The sequence below is a fragment of the Somniosus microcephalus genome, chromosome 6, assembly GCF_052327205.1.
Source record: "Somniosus microcephalus isolate GS21.2 chromosome 6, FLI_Smic_1.0, whole genome shotgun sequence".
Classification (NCBI taxonomy): Eukaryota; Metazoa; Chordata; class Chondrichthyes; order Squaliformes; family Somniosidae; genus Somniosus; species Somniosus microcephalus.
In genome coordinates, this window is record NC_140992.1 from 240,956,612 (window position 1) to 240,972,120 (window position 15,509).

The 15,509-nt window shown below is 43.9% G+C and overlaps 1 protein-coding gene across 2 annotated transcripts in view; it reads right to left on the minus strand.

Annotated features, from left to right (window-relative positions):
* Window positions 1–316: 316 nt before the first annotated feature.
* spire2 (spire-type actin nucleation factor 2) overlaps window positions 317–15,509 on the minus strand; it is a 99,702-nt gene continuing 84,509 nt past the window's right edge. For both annotated transcript variants that reach the window (XM_085991623.1, XM_085991621.1), the window contains exons 12-15: window positions 14,606–14,673; window positions 13,784–13,811; window positions 5,890–5,990; window positions 317–3,945 (exon numbers count right to left, since the gene is read on the minus strand). In XM_085991623.1, the coding sequence (XP_085847749.1) occupies window positions 3,744–3,945; window positions 5,890–5,990; window positions 13,784–13,811; window positions 14,606–14,673 (399 nt within the window). In that variant the 3' untranslated portion in view covers window positions 317–3,743. The remainder of the gene's footprint in view (window positions 3,946–5,889; window positions 5,991–13,783; window positions 13,812–14,605; window positions 14,674–15,509) is intronic.

Sequence of the window (15,509 nt, forward strand, 5' to 3'; positions counted from 1 at the left end):
CCGGCGGGGGGGTCGGCGGTTGTCAGGGCCGGGGGGGGTCGGCGGTTGTCGGGGTCGGCGGGGGGTCATGCGCACGACTTACCCTTTATCCGAACTTCCGAAACCAGAACCCTCTAAAAACCGAAGGTTTTTTCGTTCATACGCACGACTTACGCTGAACGAAAAAACCTTCGGTTTTTAGAGGGTTTCGGTTTTCGGAAGTCCGGATAAAGGGTAGTCTACCTGTACTTGTAATTTCTGTTGTTCTGTAGAGTCTACATTACGAATGAAAACATGTGATCAATGAAGTCTTCAAATATTTGCTTACAACTTTAAGTCTATAAATTATTGACCAGCAGAAATGTCCCTGGACAGTTTTATTTAATCCTGCAGTAAATAGAACTTGTATTTACAAAAAAAAATACATACATACCAAATAAATTTTACATTCAGCGTTGGACAGCAGGCCCTATATAAAATGTTTATTTCTTTATTTCATACTATTATTATTTTTAGCATGCTGTTTGACTGAAATCCAGTCATTGTACACACAACACACATTCCATCAGTCCAGGGAAGGTGCATTGACAATTAGTCTTATTCATTGCTTATCATACTGAAGACTTTTAGTGCTGAAACACAGGTTTCCTTCTTCATAAATTCCTTTGGTGAAATGCAATTTTTCACTGCAGTGCAATGTCTTAACCAGAAGCTAACATCTTTGCCCTACAGCATATGCCTGTATGATTTCTGTGATTGCTAGAGTATTGCTTTGAATGGACACCTGGACGGGGAATTGCAGACATAAGCATTTCTGTTGACTTAGTTAGAAACCGTTTGACCTCTAGGTAGGAGATCTTCAAATCTGGCTTAGGAACTTCATTGGCATCACAGTGCATGTTTGTGGAGGTGTATTCTTAAGATGTGATGTTCTGTTGAGTTGCCATTTCACTTCCTGGTGACTGCCCTACAGCATGCATTGCATCCAGCAGAGGGTGACCAGACTAACTTTGTGAATATACTCAATGGAGAAGCCTTCAAGCCCATTAAATTCTGCCATCATGCCCTGTCTTACTGGGTCCCTGGTTAAACATTTTAAACATGCAGAAAGACTAATGAGAAACATTATGCCAGAGTAGGATAATGACAGAGTTGCCCCAGTCCTATATATTTATACATTTTTTTTTTAAACAGTACATTCTGGAGCTGTACTACAATGTTCCTGACCAGATTTAGTCACAATCAAAGGCACTCTTACAACCTCTATTCAATTATCTGGTCTCTGGCAACTTTATAAACAGTTAAACATGCAATGTTCCACATTAATTGAAACCTGCTTTTCCACTTCTTAATCATTTAAGTTTCAAATCACTGAAGTCTGCAGCCTATTCTATATTTGCTCCCTTATCTGTCACTAAAAAGGCCAAGTCACGAGAAGGGAGAGCTTTAAATAATTCTAGGTTTGCAAAACAACAGCTATGTTTATAATTTTAATGTCCAATTCTCTCTCAAGTTAGAATTTCTATTCTTCATTAGTTGTTTACTTAGAGTATACAGATGGTGAATATCCTGGTAAAACATTGCAAACCATCTCATCTCTTTCCATTATGGGATGTTGCCTGAATGCAGTGAGCACAAGAATGGCCAAACTATGGAGAATATAAAGTAAAAAAAAACCAACCAAACCCCAATAGCTTGCGCAGTGTGTTACATTGGTACTGTAAGTTCTGGAGTCCAATGACTTTATAAAAGCACTTGAGAACTTCAGGTTTGTGATATTAGTTGTACCTCTCAGGTTTTAATTTTGTAACACTCCCCAAGCTAAATAATTTCTATTTCTAGCATCATCAATGTTAGTGTCCCTTTCACACTACTGAGAAGTTCTGGAATATCAATCACAAAAGATCCAGCAAAGTAGCGGGAAGAAATTCAAGGCAGTATGCCCTAGTGTTCTACACATTCCTAAAGAGAAATTGTCCCATTTAAAAATGTATTGATATGTTACGATACATTTTCTGTTGTTACTACATCATGTAAGCACTGGTATATATAACTCATGACATCAGATACCACTGATAGACACTTCTTTGTAGATTTATGAGGCCATTGCTAATACTAGAAGACAAAGTGCTTTTAAAAGATTCTTTACTACCTTACTATAGCTGCTGTCCATTAAGTGGAGTAAAAGTGCTACAGCAATATGTCTATTCACAATGGGCATTGCAGCAGCCAGTCAGATAACTGCAGCCAAAGGGAAGTTAAATTTCTTCAATTGTTCTCTAGGCCTGTTAACTCTGGTAACTGAAGTAACAGGACTAATTATAATATCCTACTTTGAATTCCGACTAGCCTTGCCTGATCTCACTCCAGGTATCATGAGTGAGATTCAAAGCTATTTCGTTTACACTATGTTCAGCTAGGAATACGAAATCACCTTAGGCTGCACTAAAACAGAATGAACTCTGATGCTTTTGGTATCGTGATAGGCCTCATGCACAACCATGGCACAGTACACATAAACATTGATCCCCCGGTGTCTAAGTTGACATCTTTTGTCTCCACTTGTCCTATTACCATCTCGTCTGGTTTTGAATACCTCTTAATGTCTCTTTTACTTCTTTTGTTCTATCGCAGCCCTGCCTTCGATTTATTTTATTTCCTTTCCAGTTTTGAAAAAGGGTTTCGACCCGAAACGTCAACTCTAATTTCTCTCCACGGATGTTGCCTGGCCTGCTGAGTTTTTCCAGCATTTTCTGTTGTTATTTCGTTTACACTATGTTCAGCTAGGAGTAAGAAATCACCTTAGGCTGCACTAAAACAGAATGAACTCTGATGCTTTTGGTATCGTGATAGGCCTCATGCACAACCATGGCACAGTACACATAAACATTGATCCCCGGTGTCTAAGTTGACAGGAAATGATGATAAATACTAGGTCAGTTATTTGAGAATTGCAAAGGGACCCACAAAGTAAAACCTATGGTTAAACCCATAGCGTATAATGAGATGCTGTGCTAGTTTTGGATGAGGAACATCCCGAGAACCTTAAAACTTACACTCAGTATAGGCCATAATAGAGTCTCCAATGTAATAGAATTTAAAGATCAGCAACGGGTGCTTCAACAGCAAGGAAGCATTGAAGAGCTATTAATAGTGAAGCCTGCAGGAGATTGTAACAAGTAAACAAAAGCCAAGAAAGAAAAGAGGAAAAATAAATTATTTTAATGAAATCATTGAAAATAAAATGTGAAAAAATAAATTTCCAATGTTGTGCATTCCAACCTGACCCAACCTCTTGCCCCTGTCAAGATAGCGGAGTTTCAAACTCTTAATCTGTACATCTCCCCACTCCCTGATCAGCTTTTAGAGCTGGTTGCCAGCAATGGATGGAACTTTCAGGTTTCACCCCCATCTCAATAATCAAAGGCCAAGCCTCCAAAGCCCATGAACTCATCTGGGTCCTCATGTGTGCCTTGATTCTGCAGTAACGGTGAGTCATGCATCAATGTGAAAAGCATTTTACCAAGAAAATGTTAAACCATATCACGTGACCTCCATAAACACTTGACTCATTTGTGTCCTTAATCCTCACCACATCTGTTACGCCTGCAGGAGATCAGAATGACATGGGCACGTCTTTGAAGCATTGCATATTGTTCTTTTAGGAATTAACAACAGCACGTGCAGCGAGCGTGGCTGCTGACAGCTTTGGCTGGAATCATGTAATGATTATAATGCAATCAGTTCTTGCTTTTACTTTTTTTTTAGGATCTTGTTGAGCGAGCATACATTGACTGTGCTTTCCTCGAAGGGGTATTCAGAAGGTCCACACTTTTTCTACTTGAATTGATGACGTCGGCAACAAATTTTATGCATTCAGCACAAACTTCTTTGAAGCTACAGCCGTGTGTGTAAAGGTGCGGAAATTCCTGTTCTACTGACCGATTACTGAGACTCCTCAGAGACCTGCAACACAAAGAGACCAAAATCAAGATTTGAAAGACCGAGTACCGAACAGTAGGATAGTCCCTCACTAGCACTCTTACTTGGAAGACATTTTACTGACAACAAAAGTCCAAAAATACAAAGGCCAAAGGGGTTATTTGTCAAAATACTGGCACCATGTACAACTCTCGCGACTCTTGACAAGTCTAGCTATCAGAATTAAGCTATACTTCAGTAACAACTCAAGCTTTTATCTATTTACTCTTAGTTATAAGTTTTTTCAGTTAAATGTGTGTTTTTTCTTACACTATTAGAGCACTAACAGCAATCTAGGGCAAGAATAGTACCTACCAATCTAACTTCAACAATAATGCACCCCTCCAATCAAATAAAAAAAACTAAATACTGCTTGAGGCTGACCAGAGAGGGCTTCTTTCATCGCTTTTTGCAAAATTAGATTGTTTCCTTTACTTTTTCCCTATTCACAAATGTAGGGGCTAGAACATCTTAAGACCACAGGGATTTTTTGTTATTTTTTCAAGTTTGATCAAATAACTAAGATTTCCTGCACTTCTAAAAGTCAGTCATTCTGAATTAATGCGTTTTTCCCACTGAGGCAGATAATGATGATGATTTGGATCTCCATGCCCATGTGCTAACAAAGAAGTATTTAATATTTGTCCAAAACACTGTTGCAAATATCCTGTCCTGCACCAAGTTCTCGCTGACCTACATTAATGCCCTGTCCCCATAGCCTCAAGTTTAAAATTATCTTTAAATCCTTCCATGATTTTGCCCCTACCTATCTTCACATTCTCCTCTACTCCTATATCCCGCCACCACCCCACCCCACGAACTTTTTGTTCCACTGACTCCAGCCTCTTGTGTACCTCCTCCTCTTTGCCCTACCATTGGCAGCAGTGGCTTCAGCTGCCTGGATCATGTTTTCTGTTATTCCTTCCCTAAAGCTCTTTGCCTCTCCACCAAGTTCTCCGCCTTTAAAAAACCTCCAAGTTTTGGTAATGCCTCAAGTTCTTTTCTGGCTCAATGTATATTTTCCATATTCCTCCCAAGAAGCACCCTAGAACATTTTTTATATTAAAGGGGCTACATTAATGAAAGTTGTTGTTAATTCTGATTTTTTATTGTTTAGTAGCCTTTCTCCATATTGTGCAGTTCTATTATTGGAAAAGTCCCAGTTCTAACACTTATCTCTGTGGTAAGGAAACTTCATTAGCAAGCACCTCAGATGCTCCACTTCAAAGGAGCAAGTTTTGAATGAGTTTGGGCCGCACTCTATCTTTAACTGTTGGTGTCACATGGATAAATCTTACTGTTGTTTCGCAAAGTAACTTTACAAAGTTTGATTTCCACTTTTTCCAATGGCAGACTGTTCCACCCGGAGGCCCACTGACAAAACTGCTGGAACAATATATTACATGCATTTTTCAAAATAGAACCAAAAATAATTATAATTCTGTACACATCAGTTACCTTATCATCCTGCGTTTTCTGACAATTATGCACAGGTTCTTATGAAGCAGCTATTTTCCATTAACTGTGGCTTAACACTCGATAAAAGTTGCAGCAACTGCATCACAACCAGAGATCCTGTAGCGCAGACATCATCCACATGAATGGCATGAAACATATTGACGTTGTCAATATTACATGCTACAGTGGTGAGCAAAACCATCTACACAAACCACTTGTTCAGCCTAAAGCCAATGGTGAGCAACATCTGCATCCTCTTCGACTCCAAGCCGAGTTTCAAATCCCATATCGTATCCATCACTAAGATCGCCTACTTCCACCTACACATCATCTGCCTTAGTGGTGGCAACTGCGCGAAATAAATGAAAGCTATTGTTGCGGCAGTTATATACTTCTCAATATCTCACTAAAATGAAGTTCAAGTAATGGAAAGCTTCAACATCCAGTGTAGCAGAGAGTCCAGATACTTACTGAGATTGGAAACATCCTTTTATCTGACTGGTTCCCTGGATAGTCTCAAAACCCACAGTGTAGACTGGGATATGGGCAAGTTTCTTGGAGGGAATCTTCATCTGTAGAAAATATAAGTAGTTACCTTTCATAGTTTTATTATAGGCAAGGCACTGTTTCCATTAACCTCCATGTACTCGGCATTTGTGGTGGTAGTGGGAAGGGAAGAAAGATGTTTAGCTGAGGTCTTGGTTCTTCATGCAAGAGTGATTTTATATGAAAACCAAACAGAATATACAACGAAGTTCTGTCTTGTGCAATAGGTTAGGAAGGACAGAAACGTTGCTGAAACCAATTCTGCCTACAACAGCAGCTGCACAAGTATTTACGGTGTAAGGAGTATATGTGGGGACATGATGGTATTTTTCATATATTAGAACAATGCCAAGAGTTTGGTTACATATACTGTATGAGGACTGACTATAGTATAATGAAACAGTGCTACTTTAGTTGTTCTGATTATAGGGATGTGCCCATTAAAAGGCATGACACCTTCAAAATGGTTAGACTCCTGCACCAGTGTCCCTAGTGTGACTCTGCTGGAACTAACAACACCTTAGATGTATTAAATCAATCATGCTCCTGCCCACTTTACTTTGAAATTAATTGTTGTTGATTCTTTTTGAAGGCTCGGGGCTGCCCAGTGTCTAGACCTCCGCCCTCTCACTACACAACACAAACATAAATATTGGCCCGGATTTTGCAGTCAGTAGCATAGGGACGGCACTCGCCGCTGACCTCGAAGAAAGATGCCCAGAAAGATTTAGCGGGCTCTGTGGTACCGATTTCCCCTATTACGGTGTCAATTTAATTCTGGCGTCCAACAACAGTGAAGTCATCAAGCAGGCTGAACATCCAATCAGACTGAAGAATTCTCACAGTAGGGAAACCAGGAACTAAAAAGCACAGATTATCATTCACTTTTTCATCATTTTACAGAGAGCGAAATAAAGAGTGGGACAAACACATCAGATTAAGGGAGAAGCTGAAATATCATAAACAAACTTTGAAATAAAAAAATCAAAAAAAAAAATCTATGGCATTTTTATCATGGCATGGAGGAAATGACACTCCTGTAGGAACTGGGGTTCCTAGCCGAAGAATTGAGATCGACTCAGAAAATCAAAAACAATAAAATTTAATGAACAAACAAAGCTGTACAGGAAACAGTAGGATACAATGCAAATAGGTCTGGTCTGCTTGAAAGCCTCTCTGGAACTGCTAGCAGGTTCCGAGCTCAACTGCTAGCAGGTTCCGAGCTCCGATGTCATGACGTCATCACGTTCTTCCCGCCGTTGAGAGATCACGTGACGGACGGCATGACGTCATCACGCAGAGTACAGGAAAGAAGCCCTAGTACAGTTAACAGATACATTAAAGGTGCAGCCCCCAGCTGTACTACATTGCTGTAAAAGGAATTATATACAATTGTCCGTAATCCTCTGGTGGTTCTGCCACATGCGCCCCCCCAGAATTGCTTTTAACAGAGAAGGTAAGGCGAGAAGGGGGTCTGACGAGTCTGTCCGACCGACTGCTATACCCCGGCAGCTGGAACAGAGCGCTAGAAGACGAACTGGCCGTTGGCTGTGGTTGGGATGACGCCGCAGGCGGAGAAGAAGAGGCTGGCTGTGGTCGACCCGGTGAGGCGGGCACTGGCGACTCGGCGGATGACTGTGGCTGTACTGGACTGGCAGTCGACAGTGGACGACCACGATGAGGCGGCTGAGCGGTGACGACTGGTTCGCTCAGATCCAGATGCGCCGGTTTCAACCGGTCAATGGAGATGTGGTCAGGCTTACCGCCGACGTCGACTGTGAAGGACTTGTCACCTGACGAGATGACGCGGAACGGACCTGTGTTAAGGCGGTTTGAGCGGGTTTTTGCGAGCATCCTGCCGAATGAACACGTATTCTGCGCTCTTAAGATCCACCGGGACATGGGAGCGCTGCAGGTCATGATGCGACGTAGGCACTGGGATGAAATTCCTAGCCGCTTCCTGGTGGCTGACGAGCTGCTGAGCTGGGGACCAGGGTTCCGTGTGAGGAGGAAGAAAATCGCCAGGCACTCTGAGTGGTTGGCCGTAAACCAGCTCTGCTGAAGAAGAATGCAGGTCGTCCTTAGGTGCCATGCGAAAACCTAGCAACACCCAAGGGAGCCTGTCCACCCAACTAGGCCCACGGAGACTAGCATGCAGTGCGGCTTTAAGGGACCTGTGGAATCTTTCACACAGACCTTTCGCCTGTGGATGGTAGGCGGTGGTACGATGAAGCTTGGTGCCCAAACCTTGAGCTACGGCGTTCCAAAGCTCAGAGGTAAATTGAGGCCCCCGGTCGGAGGAGATGTCAGCCGGTACCCCGAACCGAGCTACCCACGACGAGATGAAGGCTCTGGAGACGTCTGCTGCTGTGGTGGCAACCAAAGGAATTGCCTCTGGCCACCTGGTGGTGCGGTCTACCACGGTGAGGAGGTGAGTGTACCCACGAGAGGAAGGGAGAGGACCAACCAGGTCCACGTGCACATGGTCGAATCGACGCTCCGGAACCGGAAAAGTGGCGACTGGGGCCTTAACATGGCGTTGTATCTTGGACTTCTGGCAACTCACGCAGGTATTGGTCCAGTCACGGACGTCGAGATGCATGCCCTTCCAGACGAATTTCTTTGCCATGAGTCGTTGTGACGCTCTCATGCCAGGGTGTGACAACCCGTGGATAGTGTCAAAAATTCTCCTGCGCCATTCGACTGGAACGATTGGACGTGGGACGCCCATCAAGATGTCACACAGGAGTGTGGTCCCTGCGGCCTGGAAACTGACATCAGCCACTTGTAAGCTGAAAGGTGCGGTCTGGTATGCCTGCACTTCAGGGTCTGCCTTCTGTTCTTTTGCCAAACCAACATAGTCGACTCCCAGGTGTACTGCGTGGAGCTGGGCGCGGGAGAGACAATCCGCCACCAGGTTGTCTTTGCCCGAGACATGTTGTATGTCGGTTGTAAATTCAGATATGTACGTAAGATGATGTTGTTGCCGTGCCGACCATGGTTCCGCTGTCTTGGCCATTGCAAAAGTAAGTGGCTTGTGGTCTACAAAAGCCGTGAATGGGCGTCCTTCCAGTAGGAAGCAAAAATGGCAGATGGCCAGAAACAATGCCAACAACTCCCTATCAAAAGTACTATACTTGCATTCGTTCTTCCGCAATTGGCGGCTGAAGAAAGCCAGTGGTTGCCATGTGCCGTCAACCCACTGCTCCTGTACTGCCCCGATGGCATAATCAGATGCGTCGGTGGTAAGGGCAATGGTTGCACCCGGAAGGGGATGTGCCAACATGGTCGCAGCAGCCAAAGCGTTCTTAGTGTCGAGGAAAGCCTGGTCCATCTGGGGTGTCCAATCGATCGTGTCTTTGCCCGATTTACCTCTGAGGGCCTCGTACAAAGGTTGCATCAACAATGCCGCCTTGGGGACGAACTGATGATAAAAATTGACCATTCCCAGAAATTTCTGGAGGGCCCTGACGGTCTGAGGAAGAGGGAACGAGGTGACTGCTTCCACCTTTGTGGCCAGTGGGACGGCGCCTTCTGAGGTGATTCTGTGTCCCAGGAAATCAATGCTGTGCAACCCAAACTGGCACTTGGCCAGGTTGATAATAAGGCCATGTTGGCTGAGACGAGAAAAAAGGGTACGTAAGTGCGTAATGTGTTCTTTCGTGCTGTTACTGCACACTGCCTTATCACACCTGGATAAGAGGAACACCTATGTGAGAATGTTGTTCATTGATTATAGTTCAGCATTCAATACCATTATCCCCTCCAAGCTTGTCAACAAGCTCAGTGAGCTAGGACTTAACACTTCCCCATGCAACTGGATCCTGGACTTCCTGACGGGAAGACCCCAGGTAGTGAAAATAGGCAGCAACACCTCCTCCACACTGATCCTGAACATGGGAGCTCCCCAGGGTTGTGTGCTCAGCCCCCTTCTGTACTCCCTGTTTACTCACGACTGCGTGGCCACGCACAACTTCAACTCCATCATCAAGTTTGCTGATGACACTACCGTCGTAGGCCTGATCACAGATGGCGACGAGACAGGCTACAGGGAGGAGGTAAGAGCCCTAGGAGAATGGTGCAAGTACAACAACCTCTCCCTCAACATCAGCAAAACAAAGGAGATGATCGTGGATTACAGGAAGCGGCAGGGGGAGGGACACACCCCAATCTACATCGAAGGGGCTGAGGTGGAGAGGGTCAGCAGCTTCAAATTCCTGGGTGTATTCATTACGGAGGACTTAACGTGGTCCCATCACATCGACGTTGTAACCAAGAAGGCATGCCAACGCCTGTTCTTCCTCAGGAGACTGAAGAAATTTGGAATGGCCCCCCAGATTCTCACCAACTTCTACCGGTGCACCATCGAGAGTATCCTGTCCGGCTGCATCACTACCTGGTATGGCAACTGCACCGCCACAGACCGCAAGGCTCTACAGATGGTAGTGAAAGCTGCACAACACACTATAGGAATTAAACTACCTGCTGTGCAGGATATCTACCCCGAGAGGTGCCGGGGGGAAGGCCCTGAGAATCATTAAAGACGCGAGTCACCCCAGCCACAACCTCTTCGCCCTGCTCCCGTCCGGTAAGAGATACTGAAGCATACGGTCTCATACTAACAGGTTTCGGAACAGCTTCTACCCCATGAGCCATAAGACTCATGAACGATTAATTTATTATTATTTATTACTGTTGTTTTATTTATTATTACTGTCTTTCTATTAGTATTTCTATTAGTATTTTTATCATTGTTATGCCATATTTATTCCAATGTTGGGAGGACTCGTAAAAATCAACATTTCATTGTGCAGTACACATGTCTGCTGCATATATGACAAATAAAATTGAATTGAAATTGAATTGAAATTGAAATAAGGATGGCGTCTAGGTAGACGAAGATGAACAGCAGATCGCGCAACACGAAATCCATGAGACGTTGGAAGGCTTGTGCTGCATTCTTCAGCCCAAACGGCATACGAAGGAACTCAAAGAGCCCGAAAGGTGTGATGACGGCAGTTTTGGGGATGTCCTGAGGATACACGGGCACTTGATGATTTCCAAAGTAGGCCTCGTCCGAGGCTTACTTTGGAAAAGATGGAATTCCCTGCCAGATGGGCCGAAAAATCCTGAATGTGAGGAATTGGGTACCGATCCAGTGTGGTAGCCTCATTCAGGCGTCTGTAGTCGCCGCATGGTCGCCATCCGCCACCCGGCTTAGAAACAATGTGTAATGGCGAGGACCAAGGACTATTCGAACGTTGAATAATACCCAGGCGTTCCATTGTATGGAACTCCGCCTTGGCGGCCGCGAGTTTACCGGGTTCCAGCCTTTGAGCTCTCGCATAAACGGGGGATCCTGTCGTGGTAATGTGGTGCGCCACACCGTGCCTTGCGACTGAAGAAGAAAATGTGGGCCTGGTGAGCTCAGGGAACTCACTGAGAAGACGAGAGAACTCATTTGGAAATGGGACTGCACAGGCAACTGACCAAGACATCGCGGTGCTTCGGTGGCAGGGGACCGAGTGAAAAGTGGAGGCACTGATTAGCCGGCAGTGTCAGACGTCGACGAGAAACCCGTTTGCGCAGAAGAAATCTGCCCCCAGGATGGCCTGTGAGACTTTCGCCGTGATGAACTCCCAAACAAAACATTGGCCGCCAAAACTCAACTGGACCCTACGCTTTCTGAACATGCGAATGGCTGCACCATTGGCTGCCTCGAGGGGGGGACCTTGACCGCCGAATTGAAGATCTAGCTTCGACGCTGGTAGGATACTGCACTGGGAGCCAGTATCACAGAGAAAACGTCGCCCTGACAGGGAGTCTGTAATGTATAGGAGTTTCCCTGCGGACCCGACGGCCATCGCAACTCCGGCGCGTCCCTTAGGCATTATTGATCTTCTCAGAAACCGCTGGTTTGAGGTATTTTTTTGGGGGGGGGGAGAAACTGCAGGGCGGACGGCAATTTCTGGCCTTCACGCCGAAACGAGCATGGTATGCACACCAGCCTGCAGGAGGAGTCGGATTCGCTCTTGTGGGGGATGGGCGCCTCGTGGTTGCACAACATGGCTGTGTGCAGGAGCATATTTTATCCGCCTCTGCGGCGAGTTCAGCATAGTTTTGGAGCCTCGTGGCTGTACAAGATTGTTGTGAGACGGTGAATATATTATCCGCTTCCGCAGCGAGTTCAGCACAATCCGTGATCGCGGAATTGGCCAAGGCTGTCTGTACTGGCTCTGGTAGTTGACAGAGAAACAGCTCGCGGAACAGAAAACATTGCGATTCCGAGTCCAAAAGCGTGAGCATTTGGCTCATGAGCTCTGAGGGTTTTGAGTCCCCGAGGCCGGGCATGGAGATAAGTCTGCGAGCGCGCTCCGACTTGGACAGACCGAAAATCTGCAGTAAGCGTGCTTTTAAAGCTTCGTACTTGCCATCGTTCGGTGGACTCTCGAGGAGGCTGACGACCCGCGAGGCTGTGGCGCTGTCGAGGGTGGAGACCACGTAATAATAACGGGTCGAATCCCCTGCTACTCCCCGGATTGCAAATTGGGCTTCCGCCTGGAAAAACCACGCGGCCGGTTGTTGCTCCCAAAATTGTGGCAGTTTGAGGGTGACGGCGTTCATGTCCATGATGTAACTTCAATGAAAATTGTTCGAAGAAATCGGGGTCACCAATGTAGGAACTGGGGTTCCTAGCCGAAGAATTGAGATCGACTCAGAAAATCAAAAACAATAAAATTTAATGAACAAACAAAGCTGTACAGGAAACAGTAGGATACAATGCAAATAGGTCTGGTCTGCTTGAAAGCCTCTCTGGAAACTGCTAGCAGGTTCCGAGCTCAACTGCTAGCAGGTTCCGAGCTCAACTGCTAGCAGGTTCTGAGCTCTGACGTCATCACGTCATCACGTTCTTCCCGCCGTTGAGAGATCACGTGATGGACGGCATGACGTCATCACGCGGAGTACAGGAAAGAAGCCCTAGTATAGTTAACAGATACATTAAAGGTGCAGCCCCCAGCTGTACTACATTGCTGTAAAAGGAATTATATACAATTATCCGTCATCCTCTGGTGGTTCCGCCACACTCCACAATATAATAGTCTTTCAGGGCCAGAGAGGTTGTTCAGCAGTAATTATGACTTAGTATACCATTAAAAACTCAAGTTACACCTCAATCAACAAGGTTTAACATTTTCAATGGTTTTTAATAGCGGGAATAGTGCGTAAAAAGTTGAAGTTCATGTCAAATCACTGATTCTGTGTTGATTGCATCTGCGAAGACTGCAACAGTGCACCCGGTGGAGGAGCAGGGTATCATTGACAGCAACTTCGTGATTTCCATGTTTAACTGCGCGTGTGTGGATGCCAGAAGTTGCCGTCAGTTTTACACAGTAATGACAGCGAGAGCACCGACAAGTCTCGTCGCCATGACAACTGCAAATTCCGGGACAATAACACTTACTGCTTGATCACGTCTATTGTTCAGGGAAATGGCAGTTGCTATACTTTCTATGAACAAACATTTACTGTCCTGGGATCTGCACAAGTGGTGATCCTTACCCTGTGTTACTTGGGTCAGGAGACATGCTGCTCCTGTTTTGGGGGTACATTGTTTATTCTTTTTTCCCCCCATTAGTTTTGGGTCTTTTTATTTTATATTAGATGTTGCAGTGTCTAAATCCAATCTACAAAGTGCCACACATTGTTGAACCAGAAGGAATTCATTGGACAATATGTGGATCAAGATTTCATGGATCAGATTTCTATGGTAAAGTGTTAATGGAATTCTTTATCAAGTAACTTTTGCACCAACTCTTACCTTTAAACTGCAAGAACTACAGACTGATCTGAAGAGAAAGAAAATAGATGTGCTTTTAAATTACAGGAAAGTTTGTTACAGTACTAAAAAGTAAATGATCTAAACTAACAATATTTATGAAATGATTGCAGCGATCTTTGGGCTATTTTTCATGTAATTTTTTTAATAATCTTGTCAAGTTTGCTATAATCTGAGGCCAACATACTCAAAGTGCCTAGAGTTGAAACTGAAAGAAGACATCTTTACATTGCAGTTATTTGACAAACATTTGTTAAGTTCTATCATTAGATTCTTTTGACTGTATTTAAAAATAATTCAATCCACAAATACATATTAATGTAATATCTTCATCTATTAGGTAAACTGTAACCAAATCTCATAAGAACAATTAACATTTATGTAGCACCTTTAACAGAGAAACATCCCAAGGTGCTAAAGATGGTTAAAACCAGTAAAATTTTTAAACAAAGCATGTATATCTTGCAGTTATGGCATAGAATGTTTTTGAGATGTTTCGCTGAAATCAATGTAATCAAAAATCTTCCTGGGGTGAGATTGTGCTCTTGTTTTGTCTAACCGATAAAAGGTTTTCCATAAAATACACTGCTCAGCATGTTTCCATATATGAAGGAGGGGAATTTGAGTCTGTCTTTTCCCTTAGAGCTTTACTTTACTCTTCACTCCCTTCTTTCCAAGATAGCCTTTGCCTGAATGAACTGGTGGATTAACTGGACCACATTCAGACATTTTGATGGAAATATTAACCAGTACATTTGAAGTTAAAAAAAGTTAGAGGAGAACTGTTTTTGTTAGTCAAGTTACCTTTTACAAAATAGACATGTTGAAGGCCATGAGAACAAGGGGAACTTCACTTTACAACAGCAGCACACCTGAAAGGCAAAGGTCAAAGGTAAGATGTCAGAACCCCTAAAATCAAAAGGATTTAACATAAAATTCCATTTTACATAATGTATCTATAAAATGTAACATATGAAACAGGACTTTGTTTCAGCATTGTTCACCATTTTCATTTGTGACCCTAAAGCATGGAGCAGATAAACTAGGACTGCGACTGCAGGGGAGGCTGGAGGGGGCAAGGGGAAGAAAAAGGAAAACATAGCATTTTGGTGTAAAGTATTTATTACTTAATTTTTTCATAATCCCAGCTACAAATAAACTCATACTAAGTGACCACTCTGAAAAATGTTAAGAGCGGGGGGCATATTTTCCGTTCTATGTAAAGATAAATTCTATTCTATTACAGTATTAAATTATAATAAATTTTCCCAGCAAAATAATTTTATACAGAGAGCAAAATATATCCCCAGATGTTTATAGGTGATGTCATCACCAGATCCAGACTGGAAGCATCCACATGGTAAACAATGGCATTTTGCACCTTGTTTGTTTGGACATGCCAATCGGAGCCATGTTTTGAAAGTTAAACAAGCTGAGAACATAGAAATCTAGGCAGCACAATGAGAATAAAAGCTTCAAATTCATATCCAAATTAATATAATACTCACCATTTCTAATGGATATACTTCCTGATGTGGCTGAGCAGGAGTATTAGCCCAGTCTGCTGGTAATTACAGAGCAGTTGTTTAGCACAAGATTACTGTTCAGGCTGGAGACTGCAAAGAACAGAGGCTCTGAAGTCAGTTTAAGATTCCCTCTCCTCATTTGCAGTTTCAATTTCAGCAATGGATGCTGCTCTAGTGTACAT